The sequence below is a fragment of the Colias croceus genome, chromosome 21, assembly GCF_905220415.1.
Source record: "Colias croceus chromosome 21, ilColCroc2.1".
NCBI lineage: Eukaryota > Metazoa > Arthropoda > Insecta > Lepidoptera > Pieridae > Colias > Colias croceus.
The window spans coordinates 1,719,972-1,745,884 of NC_059557.1; the positions used below are offsets into that span (position 1 = coordinate 1,719,972).

Below are 25,913 nucleotides of genomic sequence, written 5' to 3' on the forward strand. Positions count from 1 at the left end.
GGCGATAACCTATCGTCTCACTTATGGATAGAACTAATAGATAGGTAAGAATTTTGACATTCATTTCGTCTTTTTACCGGCAAATTCAACACATCTCACACAGCCGCTGGATGTGGCGTTTTTCCGACCGATGAAAGTAGCCTGGCGTCAAATACTTCAAAAATGGAAGAAAACAGACGGTCGTCCTCTACCATGTGTACCAAAAGGTTGCTTCCCAAGGATATTAAAGCTGCTCATGGATCAAATTAATATAAATTCGGAAAATAATATTAGGGCAGGATTTCGTAAGACTGGTAAGCAATATAGTGAATACAGATAATTCATTTTACAATGTTTTCTGTAATAAATTAAAGTACCTATCCTGAAATAAATTATAATTATATGAATGTTCCTTTATTAGGTATATCAGTCCATTAAATCCTAATGAAGTGTTGGCAAGATTACCGGAGGAGCAGAATGATGAAGAGGCTAAAGAAGCTATAGACAAGTCGGTTTTAAATTTGTTAAAAGAAATGCGACACGGAAGTAGGTATAAATATTAAGGAACCAAAGAATAAAAAAAATCGATGTTATTTCAGGTATTTATTATAAATCTGCTTAATCATGTAACGCAATGTAGCATTCGAATATATATTTTTTTACAACTGCAGTGCAGTTTTTCTTTTCATTTCAAATAAAGGATAAAGGAAGCATCCATAAAATCACACGCAAAAAACAGTGTGATCAGTCATTTTATTGATATATTAGTTTTCTACTTATTTTTTTTTTTTTTTTCTTCTTAAAGGTACTTTCAATAGCCTCATAGTATATATAGATTGATTAAAAAGATTATAATATGTAATGGGTCCGTCTGTAAATAAAATCAAGTGAAACAAAGTAAATGAATCTTAGACTTCTTTATTGGAAAAAATTTATTACAAAAAGGTTTTGAAACAATTTAAGCAGAAAATCAATTTTAATATGGGGCCCCGATTGTCAAAGTATTTAGTAAGATATTCTCCGATAATTCTTGTATATAAATGTTCCCTTCTCCTTCCCGGTTCATGCCAAATAAATTATTTTTAAACTGTAGTAATGAAAACTATCCTTCATATAACAATATTTAATAAACACATTGCTCGCAAATCATCTTTAGACGGCTCGCAATTGATTGGTTTGCTCGTGAAACTCTTCAAACTCTCAAATTTTGGTCGTGTCATTCTAGTGACATTCTACAGATTTACGTCCCTTCGAAAGTCTGAATAATAGAAATGATAGTAATTATTTGTTTGCTGACTCATTGCATAGAGCTTTATTATATTTTATTTGAGGGAAAACGTTTTGTTCACAACAAAGTAATAATATGGCAAGTGCATGTCCTATTTCGAGCATATTCCCCAACATCCAGTACAGTCAAAGTAATGTATCAGTATCTTCGAAAGCTATACTATACAATCAAAAAGTATCCCTTATGGTTTATTCAGCTCGATCCAGAATAAAGGGATGCTGTAATTCTTATGTTTCCCGTCAGGACTTCCGACGCATTGTGGAAAATTCCAGTGTGTAGAAACGCTAAGCCATCATCAGAATTTTACATGTACAAGCTTCTGAACTATGGTCTTTCCTCTCATCATTAATATGAAAGTGATTTAAAAAACATACAACGGGAAAGTACCTGCAAAAAATAAAATAAAAATTTGTTTATTGTGGTTTTGTAGAAGGTATGTATTATTACCACAGACCAAATTTATCTAAATCCGGCAGATTTTTATAAAGCTCAGGGAAATACAACAACTGAAGAATTATTGTAGAAATATAGCGTTTATGGACGAGTTATGCGTGCATACATCACATACTAAGTGTAATACTTGGTAATACTTGGTAAGATAGCAGCAAACAATCCATTCCAAAGCAGAACGAAAAATTATTGTACACGCAGGCACTGAAAAAGGCTTCGTCACAAGGACTCTAACATTACATAAATGTGTCGACTGAGAAGGTGACTATCATAAAGAAATAAACGCGGAACGGTATCAAACTTGGCTACGCAATCAATTGATTCCCAGCTTGCCTCTTAATAGTGTATTGGTAATTGACAACATCCCATATCATCCAACACACCCACAGAACAGTAAAAACTAATAGAAGTGTGATGTGGGCGTGGCCCACGTGTCACTAGTAAGGTAAGATCACCTAACTTGCTCTCAGTTGTGCGCAGAAAAATATTCGAGTCGGTTGTCAGCTGTCAAACCTTTTTTCCATATTTATTCATTAATAAGGACGTGTTGTTTTGTATTAGAGACCAAAAATGATAGCAGACACAATAATATCAGCAATGGAGGCATTTCATACCATCGGTAAGTCTTATTTTAATTTATTTTAAATATATTTTATGTTATAACTTCGCTTGTCGTAATTTGTCAAAAATTTATAAAAATATTAAGTCAAAATGAACCTTAATCCATAAGAAATTAGTACTAATATTGATTGAACAGCAAACAAGACTTTCTGGAATATTATTGCAATAAACAAACGAATGTCGGATTAGTGATGCATGTGGCGCATATCGACAGTATCGATACTTTAGAAAAGACAATCACTATAAAATATTATATTTTATTTTATTTTTCCTTAGCTTTCATTAGTCCTATTTATTTATAGATTTTCCAAAGAGGCTAATTTAAAAGAGAAATGGATAAATGCAACGTGACGAGTTAACTGGATGCCGTACAGCACTAAGCAGTCTAACAAAGGCCACCGATACATCAAACCTACGGCAGTTCCAAGATTTAAAATAATGCATAATTTCTGTTTGTATTTTGTAAATATAGATTTATACTATTCTATTCCGTTTTTTATTAAAATATAATAATATGAAAAGACGTACTTAGTAGTAATAAACATACTCCAAAATGTGACACATTATACTATACTCATATAATAGAAAGCAAAAAAAAATGCACAAAAAAATATTTATTTGTGAATTATCGATAACAAGGCTGACATCCCTTAGAGCATAGCATCAAGTTAATGTCATTAATGTAGAGTGATACAAATTTCAACCTTATCTTTATGTGTTGAGGTTCAAAGTTATATGTATCGAAAACTAACGCCCTCTGTTGTGGAGTAGCTGAATGTTTTCGAATTTCGAATTTCTGAGCAAAGAGAAACAAAACAGCTAATATGCCTAGAAAATAATATATTAAAATAAACCGTAACAGGGTGCGTTAGGGTACATATTGAAATGCTGAATTTATAACCTAAGTCAGTTTTTACTCAAATTAAGCTGTCCAATCAAAGGCATAGTTTACTTGTAGTGTACTGTATAACTATCGATTTAAATGTGTGGGTTTGGCGACACTGGTTTTCATACTAATTATGACATTATAGCACTTCTATTAGTTTTTACTGTTCTGTGAACACACCTATACCACAAATGATAACTTGTTTATGGGAGGTATGCATAATCTGTATAATCTGTATTTGTAACTTGCACTATAAATGAAACATTTTCCATATGTACGTGCGCTTTTGTTGTCTCGTTCATTTTTGGAAATAAACGTGGCACCGAACAGTTATTTTTATTACAATTCCCGAAAATATCACATTGGCGACGAGGATCAAACGACATTACGCGATAATTATAAGAAAAGTGGTATACATAACAATTTACAATATGTCAATGGGTAAGATAGTAGAATTCAATATTCATCAAGATGACTGGGATTTGTACGTGGAACGTTTGGAGCAATATTTCATCGTAAATAAGATATCAGAAGATTTGCAAGTGCCCAGTACCTTAATTACGATTATGGGCACGGAAAGTTATGAATTACTGGTCAATTTATGTACACCGGTCAGACCGAAGGATAAAAAGTTCCGCGAAATATCAGAAATCATGACGCGCCATTTGCAACCTAAGCCAAGCGAACTCGCGGAAAGATACAAGTTTCACCAACGGAAACAAACAGACAATGAAACCATTTCTGAGTACGTTGCGGTTAAATAAAATGTCGAAAACATGCGAATATGCCACGCGGTTGAAGGAAAGTTGAGAGATTGATTAGTGTGTGGATTAGCCAGTGAGGTTATCTGCCAACGTTTATTTGCTGAAAGTAACTTCGACTTTAGCAAGGCATACACACCGGCATATATGGAAGCTGCGGAAAGAGATGCCGCTTTAGTAGAAGGCGGATCCAGTCCTGGTGCCAATCGACTCACGGCGGAAAATCAATTAATGAGGACCGAGTCACGTCATTACAATAAATACAAGGATGATATAAACTTATATGAAAAAAAAAAGTTTTTGCTGTTGGAATTGTAAGATCGAATAGAAGCGATCTTCCGGACATGATGAAAAAAAATCAACCGAAACATTTGAGACTAGCAAAGCCAATTACTGCTATTAAGTGGTTCGATACAAGGGACGTGACTGTTCTTACTATTACTTATTTGGTGCACACAAGCCAAATGACAAAAGGATGGTGGCGTTGACACAATGGATAGTTATTTGGGTAGATATAGAATTAGAATGAAATCCAAAAAATGGACTCATAGACTCTTTTATCACATGTTGGATTTGGCAGTAATCAACAGCTGGATTTTGTACAAAAAAACTTTGCTGAAGAATGACACAAATCCTAAGAATATTTTGAAACTGGCTGATTACAGGACGGAACTAGCGGAAACTTTGTGTAAATAGGGCAGCACCACATCACAAAATAAAAGAGGCCGCCCAAGTCTCAATAAATCAGAAGTTCCTGCAAAGCAGAAGAGACCAAAGCTGGGTGCCCAAACGTTACCGCCTGACGATGTACGTTTTGTCGGTGTTGGGCATGAAAAATCTTATGGTTCCAAAAGGAACCAGTGTAAATATGCTCATTGCAAAAAACTCACGTCAGTCATGTGTGAGAAATGCAATATATCACTCTGTGATAACCGCAATAATAAATAACTGTTTCAGGGTTTTCCATACAATTTAATTATATCTTTTTTATGTGCTTACTGCATAATTATGCAGTAAGCACATATATTTATCAAAAATGATAACAACCTATTTTCAATAATAAATATAGTTTGAATATTTCAATGATTTTTTAAATATTTTTCCCGTATTTTAGACCCCTCATTTCATAATATATATTTTTTTTTTTTTTACAAAAATTTAAAATATCATGCATTTAAGGGTTAAACAAAATTTTAAATACAGCTTTGGGTCACCTCGCTCAGATACATGCAAGAAATGTGACGTTCTGGATAACAAATTGAAAGATAAGACATTGGACAGCGATGAAACCAAACAAATACAGTAAGAAAAAAGCCTACACCAAGCAAAAGCCGACACATTTTTTGTTGATTTGAAAGAAAAGAGTAAACTTGCTATTACTTATGACGAGTGCGAGGTATTAACTTTTGATTTTCAGCAGAATAAGCCGTTACCTAAAATACCAGCAGGAGAAGCATTTTATTAACGTCCACTTTGGGCATATAATTTTTGTATATGTCGTAGGATAATTTGATAATTCGAATCTTCGCGAAAATCCATCCAAATATCGCTATAAATGACACAAATTCCCACACAAATGTACAACAACAACATTCCAATAATATTGTTGCTACTGAAGTTAAATGTTGTATTTGCCAAATTACCACATCCGATTCAATCAAATGATCAAAATGCCAACAAGTGATTCACGGCGCATGTGGAGTGTCTGAAGTTAGAGAAGGTAGTAGTTCTTCTAATGTTAAATGTAACTTATCTACAACACGTACAACTATCACCATTCGGCGGACAAGGGTATAAGCAATGTCATTGCAAGAAATCAAGCAAACAATGTTCCTCAAATAAGTGTGCTTGTAAAAAGCACGGTTTGCTTTGTAATTCCAAATGTCATAAATCTTTGAATTGTTGTAACAAGTAAAATCTTACTAATAATTTCATATTACTATTTGCTAAACGCAGCTGTGCTTGCATTGCAACTCCAATGTTACAGGTCCATGCAACTCAGCGTAAGTTTCACATTAGTGACGTATTTAATTATCTTTTGTTCTGTGATTATTCGCTTTTCAAATTTTTTTCTAGTTATCTTTTAATTTTTGCTTACTATTAACAAAATAAAAATAAATATATAAGTATATTAAGCATTATGTCATGTTATAAATACATAATTGTGTTTAGGTCTTTGAATAAGTCTATTTTTTCTTATTTTTGCTAATTCAATAATAATTTGTTGTAGTTATTTTGTTCACTATAAGTGAACCAGAATGTGATAATAATTTTGCCTCAATATATCTTAAGTTTAGCTGTATAAGAGAAGAGAAGAATATATGATATTTTGAGTTTTATTATCAGTAGAATAAAATATGAGAGAATTTTTCTTGAATTTTGGTGCAAATCGGAAGCAGATCCCAACTTTAAAAAATCGTAATAACTCTAAAACTTAGTTATTTATTCTAAAAATCATGGCTAAATATTGGAATATGTGTATATAATATTTAGTAATATAGTTCTTATACATATCTTTAACAGTTACTTTTTAAAAAACTTTTTTCTTAATACTCAAAAATTTTGAAAATTGGACCTGCCCTTAAATTCTTGGGTTGTTATACCGGCGCAACATGTGGGGCTTGCAAATTTGGTCGGCTACCGTACTCAGAAATGTGTATCTGTCAACACTTCTTGCATTTTGAGGGTTCTGGCACTTGTACAGTACGTATGAATTTATTGCACAAATATCGATCAACCGATAAAATAGAACAAGTGGCCATCTCTTTGTTCTTCGAATACACCATTTTTTGTGTTATTATAAAACAATATTATCTCTGGTTTTTCTCCTTCTTGATCATTACACTTGTCATGGTGCATTGACGATACAAGAACAACTGCTTTATTACTTTTCGGTACATAAGAAACCATAGTTATTTCCTTTGTAAAGCCATAAAGAGTTTGTCCGACTGGTCTCGTTCTTTTAGGGTTGAATTAAGGAGGGATCTCTCTTTTATTCTTGTTCATAGTACCCACATAAGTAAGACCCTTTTCCTTCAAAAGCTTCATTGCTTCGATTGATGTAAACCAATTGTCTCCGGTTACATTTCGGTTGGATTTTTGAATTTGTTAGCCGTAAAATGCTCTGTGTAGGCTTTGAGTACTCCTTTTCTTCATGCGTCAATCCCTGTCCATCAGTATCTTTTCCACAGTATATATAAGCACTGTAGAGATAATTGGTCAAAGCGTCAGTCATGCACATCAGCTTCACACCGTATTTGCCCGGTTTCTTCGGCATATACATGAGAAATTTGCAACGACAACGGCATCTAACAAGCATTTCGTCTATACACATATATGAACCAGGTGTATAGTATTTTTGGCAGTTTGAGATGAAAATATCATACAACTCGGATATATGTATAGCCGGATCATTCTTCTTTTTTTCTTCTCTAGTACTGGGATCATCGAAGAAAACGTTTTTGCGAAAATATGCATCGAAATATTTCCCTGCCTTTTCCATCTGTCTTAAATAAAGAGGCAGTATCTTCATTATTGCTTTTGAAAATAGCAGTAAAAAGCAAGCATCTTATGAGCGTACGTAATTCAGTCACATCGATGTCTTTCAACTCGGTCGATCTTCCTTCTTGTATTTATGCCTCATTTCTTGTAACTTTCTATTAGTGTGTAGAACAACTAACTATCTGTAAAATATCTTCAGAGATTTTGCATACAATTTAATAGTACCCAACAATAATGTTGTTTTTTAAATTCCAGTAAAAAATTAGGAATTCAATTTTATTTTTGTTTCTTGTGTCATAACAGTGCACTTTTAAAGTATGGAAATCATGCCAAAATATCGAATATTATTAAATCCGAAATAAAGGAGCATATACAATCTATTCCAACTATGGACAGCCATTAACTACTGTCACAATAATACTAATAATCATTATATTGATGGCAGTAAAATATTGATGATCACAACAGAGATTACGTTATGTCAGACTGAATTTAAGCCATAAGCCATAAACAAAACTACTAAACACAAAACACAACTTTACATAAGTAATAAAGTAATTTTTTTTGTATGCACATAACACAATATTATTCTACAAATAATCTTTCAATACCTAGTGAACAACTGTCTATAATTGAGTAGTACACTTGCATACCACGCTAAGTTAAAAAAACACAAATTTTGTGTTGTGGCAATGGAATTACAAGAAAACGAAGTTATTCTTGCAACTAATAGAAGAGGGAGTAAGAATATATCCGATATTTTCATGAGAGAAGTTGAAAAATCAAAAAGGTAAGTTACAATTTTATGTTTTGTTATTTCACAAAATATTCCTTGAAAATCATAGATGTCTATGTTTGTACAAGTTTGTCTCATTTTGTTGCACCAATGCATGGACCACCAAATATACCATAGCTTGCATAGAAATCTTAAAGAGGGTTATAAATGGAACGAGTTGATGATTCAAGACTATAGTAAGTTTCACAGAAATTTTTATGTGAAATTGAAGATTCAAACAAAATTACTCAAGATACATTTTTATTGAAGTACTGCACAGCTCAAACTCCAAAAAAAGCAGGCAAGAAGAAAAATCAAACAATATCTTATTATATTCCAAAGTACGAAGTAACTGTTGAGGTTAAACGCTCAATCAAATTAAAGAAAGTGTGCCAAAAGGCAAACATGTCTATGTTAAGAACACTTTTGCAGAACTTCCTATGTTCAATTTTATTATTCAGAAATTGGAAGATTAACTATACCGAGATTATTTTATTTTAATAATATAAATTCTTAATAATACTAATTTCAATTAATGTAATAAAACTTTATTTTCATAATTGACTTTTAAAGATATATGTTTTAATTAATTTCCTGCATAATAAGTCAATCCGTTTAGCGCATTTTGCAAATGGACTACTCAATTGAAATCAAATATATTTAAATAAATACATCAAATATATATTTTGAATAAATATAAAAGTACATAGCTACTCTCTTTCATGCAAAAAAGGGATTGTTGTGGGTGTGCGAGAACATGACCATATTATTTTTGTTAGAAAATAACTAACCTTATAAATTTAGTTCTCCATAAAGAGACTTGAAGCAGTTTCCTGTTTCAGAAAGTAAAAAGATATAGGATTACCACTAGGTAACATGTACTAACATGGAAGAGTTGTATTTGGAAGAATTTACATGACCATGCTATGATAAGCATGCTATTAAATAGAAAACAAATGTCAATTGTGGAAGACCCTTAGTCATACCTCACAATGCTTAATAATTTAGCAACGTACATTACTACAAAAAGTAGGAAAAATGCAATCATACGAGTCACTAGCCCCTCTAAATCAAGATAAAATATGTAAATTATCAAACTTAATACAAAAAGGTACGGAAGGAGTATCTTTGGTATATCTACAATTTCCATTTTTAATGGAAGAACATTGTATCGCAGAACATTTTACATATAATATGTAAAAATACTCATCAAATAAAAACAACTTCAGTCTTCAATTAATATCACTTATAGTCACATTCAACACAATAAAATTCACAACTGAGATGGAGCAATTACATTAAACAATTAATATTAAATATTGGCATTTGGCCTATTAATACGAGCATCAATGATCAAAATATCAATGGCCAATGCGCCATCTTGCACAATGCACCTTATGGTTGACAGTTGACACTTGACATTTGACAATTGACAATGTCAGCCGTCAGGCATAGACTAAACACCTGTCAGAGGTAATTACTTTTTCTGTGGCTGTGATCACGGAGGCAGTTCAGTTGATCTTCATAAAACTACTCTTTTTTTGGTAGCGCATGAGCAATGATGTTATGATTGTGTTATTATGAATGTATACAGGTAGTTTCAATTATTGAAATGAGACAAGTAAAATTATTGTAAACAGGCAAAATTCAACGATCAAATTACGTTGTACCAGATGATGGCATTAGTTCTGAATTTTGCCATAGGTTAAATTGTATATACGTAGTACGACAGTTTACGCCCAGGATTTAACTGACTGGCAAATTCATATTATGATCGCAATCACCAGCCATATAATATGCGAGATGGTTTGGAGGTGGTACTCAAAGACTTGCAATTCAAATCATACCAATACATTTTTACATACACATAAACTACAAACCTAACTGTATAACGTCTTTGGTGGTATGGTACTGTAGTCATTCTATATCTGGGGGCACGGTAGTGCCCCCGCCAAGACTAGCCAAAGAAGAAAGCGAAGCGCACGGGCACTACCTATCTTTTCTCGAAGCGCTTCGACGTTTTTTTGAACCCTCATAACTTGGGTTTGGATTATGCTAGATCAACAAAATTTTCGGGATATATTGTCAATAGCGGACTTAATGAACATATTAAGTTTTAATTACAATTAGCTTTTATATTTCAGATTTTATTTATATCTAAAAAACGCTAATTTCGTCACTGACTCACTGATGATCATCAAAATTCTTAAGGTATTTCCTAATGTCCTAGAAAGCTGAAATTTTGTATGTAAGCTAGAGACTGTGAGTGTCTGTGTGTGTCTGTGTCAGTGTGTAAGACACACACACAGACACTCACAGTCTCTAGCTCACACACAGACACAGACACAGACACAGAAACAGATACAGACAAAGACACAGACACCGACACAGACACAGACACAGACACCGACACAGACACAGACACAGACACCGACACAGACAGACACAGACACCGACACAGACAGACACAGACACTCACAGTCTCTAGCTCACACACAGACACAGACACAGACACAGAAACAGATACAGACAAAGACACAGACACCGACACAGACACAGACACCGACACAGACACAGACACAGACACCGACACAGACAGACACAGACACTGACACAGACACACACAGACACTCACAGTCTCTAGCTCACACACAGACAGACACAGACACAGACACAGACACAGACACCGACACAGACACCGACACAGACACAGACACCGACACAGACACTGACACAGACACAGACACCGACACAGACAGACACAGACACAGACACAGACACCGACACAGACAGACACAGACACTGACACTGACACAGACACAGACACCGACACAGACACAGACTCAGACGCTGACACCGACACCGACACAGACACCGACACAGACAGACACAGACACTGACACAGACACTGACACTGACACTGACACAGACACAGACACCGACACAGACACAGACTCAGACGCTGACACAGACACAGACACAGACTCAGACACAGACACAGACACAGACTCAGACACAGACACACACACCGACACCAACACAGACACAGACACCGACACAGACACAGACGCTGACACAGACTCAGACACAGACACCGACACAGACACAGACACTGACACAGACACAGAAACAGATACAGACAAAGACACAGACACCGACACAGACACAGACACTGACACTGACACAGACACAGACACCGACACAGACACAGACTCAGACGCTGACACAGACACAGACACACACACCGACACCAACACAGACACAGACACCGACACAGACACAGACGCTGACACAGACTCAGACACAGACACCGACACAGACACAGACACAGACACAGACACAGAAACAGATACAGACACCGACACCGACACCGACACAGACACAGACTCAGACACAGACACAGACACCGAGACAGACACAGACACAGACACCGACACCGACACAGACACCGACACCGACACCGACACCGACACAGACACCGACACAGACACAGACTCAGACACAGACACAGACACAGACACAGACACAGACACAGACACTGACACTGACTCAGACACAGACACAGACTCAGACACAAACACAGACACAGACTCAGACACAGACACAGACACAGACACAGACACCGACACAGACACCGACACCGACACAGACACCGACACCGACACCGACACAGACACAGACACCGACACAGACACAGACTCAGACACAGACTCAGACACAGACTCAGACACAGACTCAGACACAGACACAGACACAGACTCAGACTCAGACACAGACACAGACTCAGACACAGACACAGACACCGACACCGACACCGACACCGACACCGACACAGACACAGACACAGACACAGACACAGACACCGACACAGACACCGACACCGACACAGGCACAGACACAGACACAGACACCGACACAGACTCAGACACAAACACAGACACAGACACCGACACCAACACAGGCACAGACACAGACACCGACACAGACACAGACACAGACTCAGACACAGACTCAGACACAGACACAGACTCAGACACTGACACAGACACAGACACAGACACTGACACCGACACAGACACCGACACAGGCACCGACACAGACACCGACACAGACACAGACACCAACACAGACACAGACACCGACACCGACACAGACACAGACACAGACACCGACACAGACACAGACGCTGACATAGACTCAGACACAGACACCGACACCGACACCGACACAGACACCGACACAGACACCGACACAGACACAGACACCGACACCAACACAGACACAGACACCGACACAGACACAGACACAGACACAGACACCGACACCGACACAGACACAGACACCGACACAGACACAGACACCGACACCGACACAGACACAGACACCGACACAGACACCAACACAGACACAGACACCGACACAGACACCGACACAGACACAGACACCGACACAGACACAGACACAGACACAGACTCAGACACCGACACAGACACAGACACCGACACAGACACAGACACAGACACAGACACAGACACCGACACCGACACAGACACAGACACTGACACCGACACAGACTCAGACACAGACTCAGACACAGACTCAGACACAGACACAGACGCTGACACAGACACAGACACAGACACAGACACAGACGCTGACACAGACACAGACACAGACTCAGACACAGACACAGACACAGACACAGACACCGACACCAACACCGACACAGGCACCGACACAGACACAGACGCTGACACAGACACAGACACAGACTCAGACACACACACCGACACCGACACAGACACAGACACAGACACAGACACCGACACCGACACAGACACAGACACAGACACCGACACAGACACAGACTCAGACACAGACTCAGACACAGACACAGACGCTGACACAGACTCAGACACCGACACCGACACCGACACCGACACAGACACAGACACCGACACCGACACAGACACAGACACAGACACAGACACCGACACAGACACAGACACAGACACAGACACCGACACCGACACCGACACAGACACAGACACCGACACAGTACACTATTATATTTTTATCTATTATATATATTTTTTATCTACTATAAACACTATCTGGGGGCACGGTAGTGCCCCCGCCAAGACGAGCCAAGCGAACAAGCACGGGCACTACCTACCTTTTCTCGAAGCGCTTCGAAGTTTTTTTGAACCCTCATAACTTGGGTTTGGATTATGCTAGATCAACAAAATTTTCGGGATATATTGTCAATAGCGCAGCGGACTTATTGAACATAATATTAAGTTTTAATTACATTAGCTTTTATACTTCAGATTTTATTTATATCTAAAAAACGCTAATTTCGTCACTGACTCACTGATGATCATCAAAATTCTTAAGGTATTTCCTAATGTCCTAGAAAGCTGAAATTTTGTATGTAAGCTAGTATTAGCACACAAACAACAAAAAAATTTATAAAACTTTCATCCCCCAACCCCATAAACTAGGGGATGGGAGTTTGTATGAGACCTGTAATTTTAAATTAAATTTTGATGACGCTAGAGGTCTAATCTAATAATCTAAAACTTGGTTCCCCTAGATATATATATATGTATAGGTACTCCTTGTTAAAAAAAAATTAAAACTTTAATCGACATACTTATAAAATTTTGTTACAAACAACTTACAAAAAGAAATGAAATCCCACCAAAAACATTTTCATGTAAAATGTTGCCAAGACGAGCCCATATGACTCGCACTGTCAAAAAGTTATCAGATCTCATGTAGAGCGAAGCTTCTAACACTACACGCCCTAACTCTACAAGGCCTAACTTCACAAACTCTACACCTTAGTCAAAATATGTGGCTTGGCCGTTCGTTACTACAAGAACTATTGTATAACACAAAAGTAATGCACAGTGAATTAATTTTTCACCTTACGCCGATGTGAATGTAGCGAAATGGCCAAGCCACATATTTTGACTAAGGTGTAGAGTTTGTGAAGTTAGGCCTTGTAGAGTTAGGGCGTGTAGTGTTAGAAGCTTCGCTCTACATGAGATCTGATAACTTTTTGACAGTGCGAGTCATATGGGCTCTAAGAGCAATTAAATTGCTCTTAGTATGGGCTCGTCTTGGCAACATTGTACATGAAAATGTTTTTGGTGGGATTTGAATTTTGACAAATTATATTGATGTAAGAGAAGTTATAATATTTATAGAAGGAGGAGAAATAATATGGGTATAATTACGGATATTGTGCCTTAGTTTTTTAGTATTCTTTATTTTATATTATTGGTACAGACTCAAATATCAATAGTGAATTTATGTTTATTAGTTGCCATGATGTTATTCGTGCATTCGTTTAATTGCGACGCCAAAACACATTCGTCTTTATTTTTTATACTAGAGTTAATACAGTGATCCACGCCCTTTTCAAGTTTCTTTATAAGTTTATCTTCTTTTGCGTAGAATTTACTGACTAAGATGATAAGATTATCTGTGGAAAAAATAAGTATAAAGTGTGTTAAAAAAATAAGTATTTATTTCATTTAAATTGAAAATAAAAATTAATTCGATGAGCTCTTTATGCGCGAAAAATTAACAAACAATTTTCTCATTCAATATTATCTAAAAACCTTATTTTATCTTAAATGGCGTTCCACACTTAAAATGACAGTTCGAATTCGTGTGAATAAATAAGACAGATTTGGTGTGTGAGTAAAGAGGAAATTTGGAGGAAATGATTAGGGATGTGACCTCGATTCAGAAAAATCGATTAATCAATAATCGATTTTTTTTGTTTAGAAATAAATCGATTTGTGAAAAATCGATTTTTGAAAAAAAAATAATCGATTTTTGTTTTCACCTCGACTTTTTATGCGAAAAAACCTATTCGATGTAAGGTAAAAGCCCCAATACCGGACCATGTACCGGACATGACCCTGAACACTCCATGCATTTATATATACCTATATATTTGTGAATATAGATATACAAATACATGGAGTACAGATGGCGCTGATTTTTTTATCGACTTGTTCAGTAAACTTACTTACCAATTATTTCATAATACTGAAGTTAGCTGTCAGGTGTAAATTTTAAAATTTTATTACAGTAAAAAAATGCTTCTAAAAATTTTCATTTGTAATTTTTATTAATTTTCACATGTGAAATTTTTGAATTAATTTTTTGAAGTGAAACTTCTTTATCGGGGTTGGAAAAAAATGTAGTGTAACATTTTTTCGTTACGCATGACATTTTTTCCGTTACGCGCGATCTTTTTCTTATCCCTACCACGCGTGATTCGATGTATTTCTGTAAAGTTGCATATAGTAAATTATTTTTTGAAAAATAAGGTCTTAAAGAAGTTTCACTTCTTACGTTTGTACACTAGTTCATGCACACATTTTTTTTATAATAATTTAATTGCCATCAAATATCATGAATATTTTTAGTCTGTCAACTTTAGTCTCATAATTTGTCATCCATCGCACAGATAGCACTATTTACAAAAATCGATTTAAATTGTGTAATTCTTATAATCGATTTATTAAAAATCGATTTTTACCATTAATAAAATCGATTATAAAAAATCGAAAATGGAAAAAAAATAATCGATTAAAGTAATAATCGATCTTAGATTACAAAATAAAGTACAGATGGAGCATGACAACCGCCCGTCGCCCTTGTCAAAGAAAATACGAAATCAAAAACAAATACGTCGCTGCACCAGTGCTATAGCGCATATTATAGTGTCATGCAATACGTCAAAAAGGGTTTGCAATTTTAGTAAAAAAATGCCGTCTTGTGATAATAAAACGCTGTAAAATTTGTTCCCGAAAACAAAAAAAAAAGATAAAACATCGTTTCACAGGTTTTCTGTAGATTATTTGGCTGATTTATTTCTTTAATACGAATAATAATTTTACAGATATGAAGGAATACAAAACTTCAACGTATGTTGCCAGTATTTTGAAAATGAATTTGCCATTTTTATTGGTATAAAATTAACTGCGTTAAAAACAACCGACTTCAAAAACGGAAAAGTAAAAAATAAAAAAGATTTGATATTATAAATTACTACATATTATTTAGATGTGCTATTTATTAAATAGGTTTGATGTCGGTGCACGGGCTTAAAGCCGCGTATAGATTAAGCGCGGCAAACCATCGAACATAGGCGCGCGCGGCGGCCGCGCACTATGTAGACGGGATCGCCGCGCGCGGCGACCCGAACATTGCCGCGCTCGAACGTGCCGCGGGGCGATCCGCTCTCTGTCGGTTTTTGAGACCGCATCAAAGGAGCTTCAGTCGTTCGCTCGCGCGCCGTGTGGACGTTTTGTAATTTTGGTGATTCGGCTCGCGCGGTGTATACGTAAAAATAGACAACGAAAAATGCCGTTTACTAATACAATTGTATGGCGCTGATGAATTTTTGTGGAACAGATTTCCTCCCAATACCACAATAAATCGGTAAGGTATGATGCGTGGGTAGAAATCAGTAAAAAAATAGATATACCTATTCCTGACTTGAAAAAGAAAATGACTATACTTTTGGCGTCCTACAGAAGAGATGTTCGTGATGGATCGCCTGCCGCGCGCGGCAACTACGTTCAACTTAAAATATATCTACATATTGGCTCGCGCAGCAAATGATCGTCAACTCTGGTCGAACATTGGCTCGCGCGGCTGCCGCGCTTAATTTATACGCACCTTAATACTAAGTGCTTAGTGTTTGGCACCGACTTCAAACCTATTTAATAAATAGCACATCTAAATAATATGTAGTAATTAATAATATCAAATCTTTTTTATTTTTTACTTTTCCGTTTTTGAAGTCGGTTGTTTTTAACGCAGTTAATTTTATTTAATACTTTTTAGTGTAATTTTCAACACGAATCAAACGAGCCCAAACTCGATAAAGTTGAGTCAATATATTACTGAGTTCCTATAATCAGCTCTATGTCATGATAATGTTTCATCGCTATCCAATTTACATACGTATACAAAATTTCAGCTCAATCGGTTACCGGGAAGTGAATCAAAGTTACTTGCTACATTCCAATTAAGTCATCGAGTACAGACAAAAATGCTCATAAAATAAAAACTACTGGGCCTAGCCGAATAAAATTTTTATGGGACCAATTCGACACCATCCCGCATCGAACAAAAAAAGAATCACGTAAATCGGTTCAGAAACCTCGGAGTAATCGGTGTACATACATAAAAAAAAAAAAAAAATATACCGGCCGAATTGATAACCTCCTCCTTTTTTTTGAAGTCGGTTAAAAACGGTAAAATGGTTAAAAAGATCTTCAGGGTAATGCTGTTGGATTTTTCGATCGTGAATGTGATTATTTGTATAGTGCACTAAAGGTTCATGATAATTATTAGATTATTTTAATAAGCATAATACATTATTTTGTTACTTTTATAAAGCTTAAAAACGTCATAGTCGTTTTCGCTAGCGATTTAATTTATGTGAACTCCATGATGGATATGATGAAAATAAAATGTCCCGTATTCTCGACTAAAAACTACCGCTATTCGTATTCATATATTATGAAAAATAAAAAATAATATAATTATTATAGTTAATACTTATTATTGAAACTTTTTTTATGTAATTTATTTAATAAAAAATTGAATACAATTATTTTGTCCATAATATATAACTTTAGTAGGCAGGTACTTTATGTAATAAAAGAATTTAAATAAAAATTAAAACTTGACTTCTCATTTATGTATATAGCCTACGTCACTACCGCCACTAACATAATAATTCAGATCATTGCAATGAAACCTCACAACTCAAAATCGGTCCAACGGTTTATAGTGCAGGGCGTGTCAAAGAAATATTATACATACATACATAAACTCGAAAAACATAACCCTGTTTTTTCCGTAGTCGGGGAAAAGTTTGGGAAATTTTTCAATATCTGGCAACATTACACGCACACAGAAGCACCGTGTACGTACAGTGCAGCGGCGAAATGACAGCACACATAGCTATAATGAAAATGACGATAAATTATTCGGTTTAGTTCGGCAACGCTCCATCTGTCTTTTATTTTGTAATCTAAGTAATCGATTATTTATTCACTTCCCTAGAAATGATTAGTGCCGCCATTTTAGATTCGTTTCTTTATTGGCGCGGCTTATACAAATATAGATAATGCAAATAAAGTAACTTTAATAGAATAAAACTCAAGTAAAATACAACCTTTATGAACCTTTCCATTTTCTATAACACCATTCCGTTTTAATACACACGCAATGAGACATTCGCCGTGTATTGGAGACTCAGTTTTTGGAGATAATCGTTTGATTGGTCTGTTATCTTTGGCCTGTACTTCTTTTAAACATTCTGACATATTGCGTTTAAAATCTTGTGCGTGTTTCGCCACATCTTGAGGAATAGATTGGTACGACCAGTCGGGATCTTTATTTGTGTCTTCTCTTAGGGCTGACAAGTTTGATTTTTTTTAATATGAAACACTAAGGGCCGTCATACACGAACTGCTCTATCAGAGCGATTGATCAACATAGACGGACCGCTATTGTAGTCATAGCTAATAGCTTGAAATAGTTGCAACCTGTGGTTGCAACTGCTCCAGGGGTGTCTTGTATTTGTGCATTTTAATTTGAAGACTAAACATCATCACTTGTCGCAGCTTGAAGTAGCTCATTCTATCTACTTCGAGCGGTCCGTGTATGTTGGCCCTAACGGTAGCAAAAAACAAACTCATAATCATTGAGCAAAACCGCAATAAATAGTTTTGTTGCATTATAGACGAACTAGATATTGGCAGGTCTTGCACTGTATTGTAAGGAGTAATATAAATTGAACGTAACCTTAATTAAAATTTAACCTACTCGAGTCTCAAGCAGTTATAATTTTTGTATCAAAATTACACTCTTTATTATACATACGCTTTTTTCGTCCCTTCGTTTCCAATTTCATATTTCGTGTAATAATGGTATCTTTATTAATTTTTATGTTTTGAACTGTTTTGACACCAATAATTTGTGATTTATCTAATGGTTCTGTTTTTTCGCCCTCTTGCGATAAAGATGGAGACAGAATTAGACATAGAAAAAATATGTAGACTAACATTGTTAACTCTGTTCATTTACAAGTCAATATGGTACCGTTATTTAGTTTTCCGCTTGTTATTTTTTACGACTCCATAAAAACTTTAGTGAATCAACCTAATTGCGTCCAATTATTTCAAAAAATCACAGACTTCGGTAGTTAATTATAGTCTATAACAAGTCTATAAAAATTACTAATCACGTCGATAATTCTTTATGATGAGGTATCATTTACAATATATATATGTATATTACTATATTAAAATAATATATAACATCGAGTTATAGGAGAAGCCTAACTTTTAAAATATAAAACCAGACAGCCCTGTTTTTACGCCATACAGAAGAACGATGGAGGTGCTTGGTGATGTTTACGTTTTTAAAAATCCATTGTTAATTTATTTTTTCCAGCTGGTCACATAGTAGGGAAAACACAGAAGGGAAAAGGATTTATTTTATTTTATCGTAAAACTGTTAGATTATAAATTAATACTAATATTATACAGCTGAAGAGTTTGTTTGTTTAAAAAATGCGCTTATCTCAGGAATAACTGGTCCGATTTGAAAAATTATTTCGGTGTTAGATAAATTTATCATTTATCGAGGAAGGCTATTATATCATTACGCTAAGGCCAATATTAGCGGAGCCACGTTGGGTGAAACCGCGAAGCGCAGCTAGTTAATAATTTTGACATTCCTGTTTCCTCTCGTTTGCCCATTCTTTCCTCATATTATAAAGAGAAACGATGCGCCTCGTTTACTGTTGGTGTCAAAGGCAATACTTACATTTATTTTTTCGTTTTTATCCTGGATGAATCAAGGCGGAGCCGGAACTAATACATAAAAAGTACTAAAAATATATGTGATTCAACATAAATAAAAAGACGAATCAGTTATATACATTTAATTGAACTATTTACATGAATCAAAATATACAAATGACCTTATATGTAAGATAAATGTACAAAACACAATTTCATAATAGCTACACAAAACTCGATTGCACAAGTTTGTATGAGAAACTAGAAACAGAATATATTTAAAGGGTGAATTTTTATAATATGTTAAGTAAAATATGTCAACACTTTTTTAAAGGTTTTGATACATAATTTCCTAATTGGAACGAAGTTCCTAAGTGAGCGTTACGAAAAGGGAGCTAGGCGGAATTGAGACCAAAAGTTGTAACGACACTTTTTGCTATAGTTGTACGCCGTGCGGCGTGCGCGTATTTCTCTGACTGTCTCTCTCTCTCTCTCATAGAAAGCAAGCCAGTTATTGGAACGAAGTTCCTTATCGCGAGTTGTGAAAGGGGGCTAGACGGAAAAAATTCTTACGAAAAGTTGTCACGACACTTTTTGCTAGAGCTGTAAGCCGTGCGACGTACGCGTGGTTCTATGTCTGTCTCTCTCTAACTTAACACTTCGTTCCATCCGGATAGTTTTTTTTGTTTCGACTTTCTATGTCGCATTGAGAAAGGGTGTCCCTTGACATCTCTCAAGTTTTTTTCAAAGACATGGTAACAATGATTTAATACTTATAGATATTTAAGTAATGTTTGCGGATTTTTATTGTACATAATATTTACTAGTGGTTAAATGCTATTTGTACAATAATGTTATTTTTTCTATTATTATTCATAATTAATAAAGAAGTTGTATATTATACACAAAAAATCATTTTTGAACTATTTGGGAGATTTTATTACACAACTGACCAAAAAATACTTACAATATTAGGTTTCATGTTTGTGAGTTTTTTTATGTCTATGATAAATTTTAATAAATGCCTTAACATAATTTATGAAAAGATGTAACTTTCACAATTCATTTAAACATAAAACTTTTCTTGAACGAATAAAGTTGAAAGATAAAAAAATATACATAAATCAGTCTTGCTACTTCTTAGCTGCTCCCCGAAGTTTTTATGCCTGAAAACACAATATATTAACGTATTAAAAACAAAATCTATACTATATACTATATTTATTATTTATCTATACTAATATTATAAAGCTGAAGAGTTTGTTTGGACGCGCTAATCTCAGGAACTACTGGTACGATTAGAAAAATTATTTCGGTGTTAGATAGCACATTTATCGAGGAAGGCTATAAGGCTATACATCATCTCGCTAAGAGCGGCCGTACACGGGCGGCTCGAGTAGTTAACGGCTGAGCTACGTACACGGACTGCTCGAGCGGTCGGTCGTTGACTGCTCGAGCTATCGCTGCAAACCACGCAGTTGACGGCTTGAAGCGGTCGCGACGGCTCGAGCAGGCCGTGTACGGCAGTGAATGATAGTCTATGTCCATAGTACACCGCGTGGTCGCGGCTTCAAGCCGTCGGTCTCAACTGCTTGAAGCGGTCCGTGTACGGCCGCCCTAATGGCCGTTCCCAATATTCAAACTACGGTTATAGATATCAGCTATCGACGATAGCTAGTAAGGTTCTATCTATCGTTAAATAGAAAAGATATTGGGAACGGCCATTACTGGCTGTTATTGGGACGCCAAAACAAAAGATAGATAGCATTTACTATCTTTAGTATGTCAAACCAAAGATAGATACTATATTGGGACCGGCCATAAGACCGCAACGGTCACAGCACGCTCACCGTGCGGGCTGAGCGGGGTGAGCGGGCTGAGCGGCGCGCAGGCGGCGCACAGCGGCGCGGGCGCGGGCGCGGCCAGCGCGGCGAGCGGCGCGCGGCGAGCACAGCGCGTGCACACGCAGCCGCCGCAGCCCCAGCAGTGGTGCTGCGAAAGTACATTGCCACATTACGCGACCCAACGGGACTTTCACGTTATAGGCCGATTAACAAGAACTGCCCCTTTAGACAAACGTACGTAACGCCATGGAATAGAAACTGCTAACGCTAATTATTGACATAAGCTCATGACATTTTGGTAATGGTTCGGTCACACTACCAAAGACGACGACGACCACGACCAAAATTCCAATCTTGCCGAAATTTGTTCAAAATCAATATTAAAATCTCCCGTCATTCTAGTACTCGGAAATAAAAAATTTCGAGGTCAATTAATAAAAAAATAGGGTTTTTTGCGATTTTCACCGAGATGGTAAGTTTATCATACAATCACCTGAACCAAAATTGTAGATCATCTAATTATCTATAAAAAAAGGTTAAATACATTTTTTTCCAGGAGCCACCGTTTCTATGAAAAACCTGTTTGTTTATCCATTGATCCCAAAAATTTTTTTTCCAAACACCAATACGACAGGAAATTCTTAAATTTCATTTTTAATTGTGTTTTGCACACTTTTATTTAATTGCGACTGGATGAAAATTTTCTTGGTGGTCGTCGTTGTCGTTGGTAGGGTGACCGAATCCTTAGGCAAAACATCATACGCTTATGTCAATTTCTATCGATAGCGTATTCTATTCCTTGGCGTTTTGACGTTCGTCTCGGCGCTCTGGAACGTTTACTGGCCGATTAAGAAGAGCTGGAACGTCAACACATTTACACACTGCACATATGTAGTGTCTGTGAATACGCGCGCGGCGTGATGTCATACTGCACACGCATCATGAAAATTCCCGTTTCTCTCGCGCGCAGACTAGTTTATGAGGATGAAGGGGACAATTATTGTTTTTATTTTGCAATTGTTTATTAAAACAATAATTGTCCCCTTCACTTTCATAAGCTAGTCTGCGCGCGAGAGAGACGGGCAGACTTTTCATGATGCGTTTGCAGTATGACGTCACGCCGCGGGCGTATTCACAGACACTACACATGCGCAATGTGTAAATGTGTTTACGTTCCAGCTCTTTGGCCTATACGTGCTAGGGTTTCCTTGTTTCTTGGGAGTGAGCGCACGTTTTATTTGTATTGTTTTTATCGTTATTTTGAATATGACATGAAATTTAATTATTATGTGATAATTTAATGATTTTTAATACTTTTATTCAATTGATTATTATTAGAATAAATAATTAAGTTCATCAATTGATTTACTTTTAAATTACCTGTCAGAAGTGTAACTTTTTTGACAAGATTCAAAGACCAAAACCGTCGCCTCACTCCACGACGTGACGGTATTGCCATGGCGAGACTTTGAAATTTTACTCTCAACGCGCCTAAAGAAGACACTTCAAAAAGATGAGCAATTGTGTGGTTCTAACAAAACGACATAATATATTATTTTACATGCTCATCCGCGTCGTTACAAGGTTACGTTATTTGATTATGTTTAGCTGTCAAATGTTACCTTTTAATATTACTTTACTATAATTGCACTGTTGTTATTTGAATAAAAAAAAATATTTTAAGCTATTGTATAGCTTCTATCGCGGGACTTGAGCGCTGGGAACGAAACGAAACGAAATTGCGTAACGAAAAACCTCACGCTCCCCACTCCAACGGGCACGAAGGTGTGGCTTGAAGGCATAGCATGCAATAGCTTTACCGCGGCAGTCCCCGAGTGACACACGTATTTTTTTTTAATTAAATCGATATCGAAACATTATACATACCTTCCTACTGAAATGGTCCAGCGGCGTGGAGCAGCTGCACTCTGTGACGTTCTTAATGCTCTTCCAGTCCAACGCGACCGTGTTGATCTCAGCCTCGAGCGCGGACAGACTCGGCGGTATTATGTCGTCTGTCTTCTGAAAACGGGGATTTTTAACATCACTACATAGTATAAAACAAAGTCTTTCTCTGTTCCTATGTCCCTTGGAATGCATAAATCTTTAAAACAACGCAACGGATTTTGATGCGGTTTTTTTTTAATAGATAGAGTGATTCAAGAGGAAGGTTTTAGTATATAATTTATTAGGTTTTAGACAAAGCGGGCGAAGCCGCGGGCGCTAAGCTGGTTATAATAGTTTAGAATTTAGATTGTGAAATAAAGCACACGCTAATTTTTTTATATTAGCTTTACTCAAACTCAAACATTTATTTATTCAATAAGACTTCATTTAGAAGCACTTTCGAATCGTCATTACATATTTTTAACATTTACCACCGATTCAGAAAGCAGTATCTATGCCTTCCAAGCCAGAGGTCGTGGGTTTGTTTGCTCTGTGTCTGGATGTAAATCCATACTATATATTAATATTATAAATGCGAAAGTAACTGTCTGTCTTTCTGTTACTCAATCACGCCTAAACTACTGAACCAATTTTCATGAAATTTGGTATGGAGATATTTTGATACCCAAGAAAGGACATAGGCTACCTTTTATTTCGAAATATGTTGTACCACGGGCGAAGCCGGTGCGGACCACTAGTTATCTATATAAGTATTTATTAAAAATTACATATACATATATATGTATATCAGCTATCTGGTTCCCATAACACAAGCGAAAGCTTAGTATGGGATCAGACCGTGCTTTGTGTGAAAATTGTCCTGAAATATTTATTTGGAAAAAAAAAATATGATTTAACAATATAACACTCAAATATAAAATTTTCTCACCTCAGTAATCAACGGTATGTTGTTAGGTTTCGGTGGTTTGGTCTCTTTAAGCGGATGATCGTCATTGGCGCATTCCATCTCCGACAGATTCCCGCCTGACTCGTATATGAATCTAAAATAATAATTAGAAAATTATAATTTCTTCTACAACATATCTATCAATATGTAAATAACTAAATAATGTTATTCTGAAAACAGTACATATTTCTCTTAGGGCCGATTTTTCAATCCTTGGTTAAAATTTATCCGTCCAATAAACACGAACGAACATTTTTAAATGTCACCTGTAAACTGTCATATATGGACAATTAGAATACATTTTTGAGATGGTAGTTTAATACGTTATTCGATGAATAAGTTTTAACCAAGGATTGAAAAATCGGCCCTTATATGGATAAATAATAAAAATTATTGGTCCTTCGAGACGGATACGAACTATTGTATTGAAATAAGTGATAGCAAAATCAGTGGCAGCGCAACACTTTCAATGTGTGTAAGGAACATTTCACACACAAGGTAACACAAGTGACACAACACACACATCACTCACGACAGACGTGTCAAATGACACATATGTAATGAAAAACTGAAAAACCTTTAATCTACTAATATTATAAAGCTGAAGAGTTTGTTTGTTCGTTTGTTTGAACGCGCTAATCTCGGAAACTACTGGTCCGATTTGAAAAATTCCGTTTTAGATAGCCCGTTTATCGAGGAAGGCTATTATATAGGCTATATATCATCACACTAAGACCAACAGGAGCGAAGCACTGCTGGTAAAACTGCCGGGAACAGCTAGTTGATTATATTATTCAAACATGTTCTTTTATTTATTCTAAGTATATTTTTTTTAACTAGATTTAGATTATATTTCTCAATAATACTTACTTATTGTCAATATTAAGTGCAGCGGTTTTAGTTTCAATTTCCACAGTGTCCATATTGCCGTTCTGATAGTTGACCACAGTAGCGTCTCGAGTCTTGTCCGACTTCTTGCCCGATAGCAACTTCTTGAATGTTGCTATTCGCTACATTAGAGAAAGAATATTTGATAAATGATCGTGTAAATGAAATTTTTGTCGAGATTTGTTAAATATGTAGAACTTGTGTAATATAGTGG

At 36.1% G+C, this 25,913-nt stretch overlaps 2 protein-coding genes, 1 long non-coding RNA gene and 1 pseudogene across 3 annotated transcripts in view; 1 reads left to right on the plus strand and 3 right to left on the minus strand.

Moving 5' to 3' along the window:
* Nucleotides 1-881: 881 nt before the first annotated feature.
* Nucleotides 882-9,643, minus strand: LOC123701340. Its single transcript, XR_006752722.1, has 2 exons — nucleotides 9,053-9,643; nucleotides 882-1,654 (listed from the first exon to the last, which is right to left on the minus strand). It is a non-coding gene; the product is annotated as an uncharacterized LOC123701340 (long non-coding RNA).
* LOC123701334 lies at nucleotides 3,656-4,422 on the plus strand (annotated as a pseudogene).
* Nucleotides 9,644-14,511: 4,868 nt separating the features above from the next.
* Nucleotides 14,512-19,374, minus strand: LOC123701540. Its single transcript, XM_045649042.1, has 3 exons — nucleotides 19,191-19,374; nucleotides 18,481-18,723; nucleotides 14,512-14,754 (listed from the first exon to the last, which is right to left on the minus strand). The coding sequence occupies exons 1-3, from the start codon at nucleotides 19,372-19,374 to the stop codon at nucleotides 14,561-14,563; spliced, it is 621 nt and encodes a 206-aa protein (XP_045504998.1). The 3' UTR covers nucleotides 14,512-14,560.
* Nucleotides 19,375-20,241: 867 nt separating this feature from the next.
* The window catches only part of LOC123701319 (myotubularin-related protein 8), a 54,484-nt gene continuing 48,812 nt past the window's right edge, over nucleotides 20,242-25,913 (minus strand). Inside the window, exons 15-19 of the mRNA XM_045648748.1 lie at nucleotides 25,682-25,821; nucleotides 24,794-24,905; nucleotides 23,845-23,979; nucleotides 21,964-22,105; nucleotides 20,242-21,279 (exon numbers count right to left, since the gene is read on the minus strand). Of these exons, the coding sequence (XP_045504704.1) occupies nucleotides 21,254-21,279; nucleotides 21,964-22,105; nucleotides 23,845-23,979; nucleotides 24,794-24,905; nucleotides 25,682-25,821 (555 nt within the window). The 3' untranslated portion in view covers nucleotides 20,242-21,253. The remainder of the gene's footprint in view (nucleotides 21,280-21,963; nucleotides 22,106-23,844; nucleotides 23,980-24,793; nucleotides 24,906-25,681; nucleotides 25,822-25,913) is intronic.

What these genes read in the sequence shown, in the direction of transcription:
- LOC123701540 (XM_045649042.1), bottom strand. Translation starts at nt 19,374, where the DNA reads ATGTTAGTCTACATATTTTTTCTATGTCTAATTCTGTCTCCATCTTTA. An exon ending in AACGAAGGGACGAAAAAAGC is followed by an intron (nt 18,724 to 19,190) that starts GTATGTATAATA and finishes CAAACTTGTCAG; the next exon opens with CCCTAAGAGAAGACACAAAT. An exon ending in AAATGGAAAGGTTCATAAAG is followed by an intron (nt 14,755 to 18,480) that starts GTTGTATTTTAC and finishes TTTTTTCCACAG; the next exon opens with ATAATCTTATCATCTTAGTC.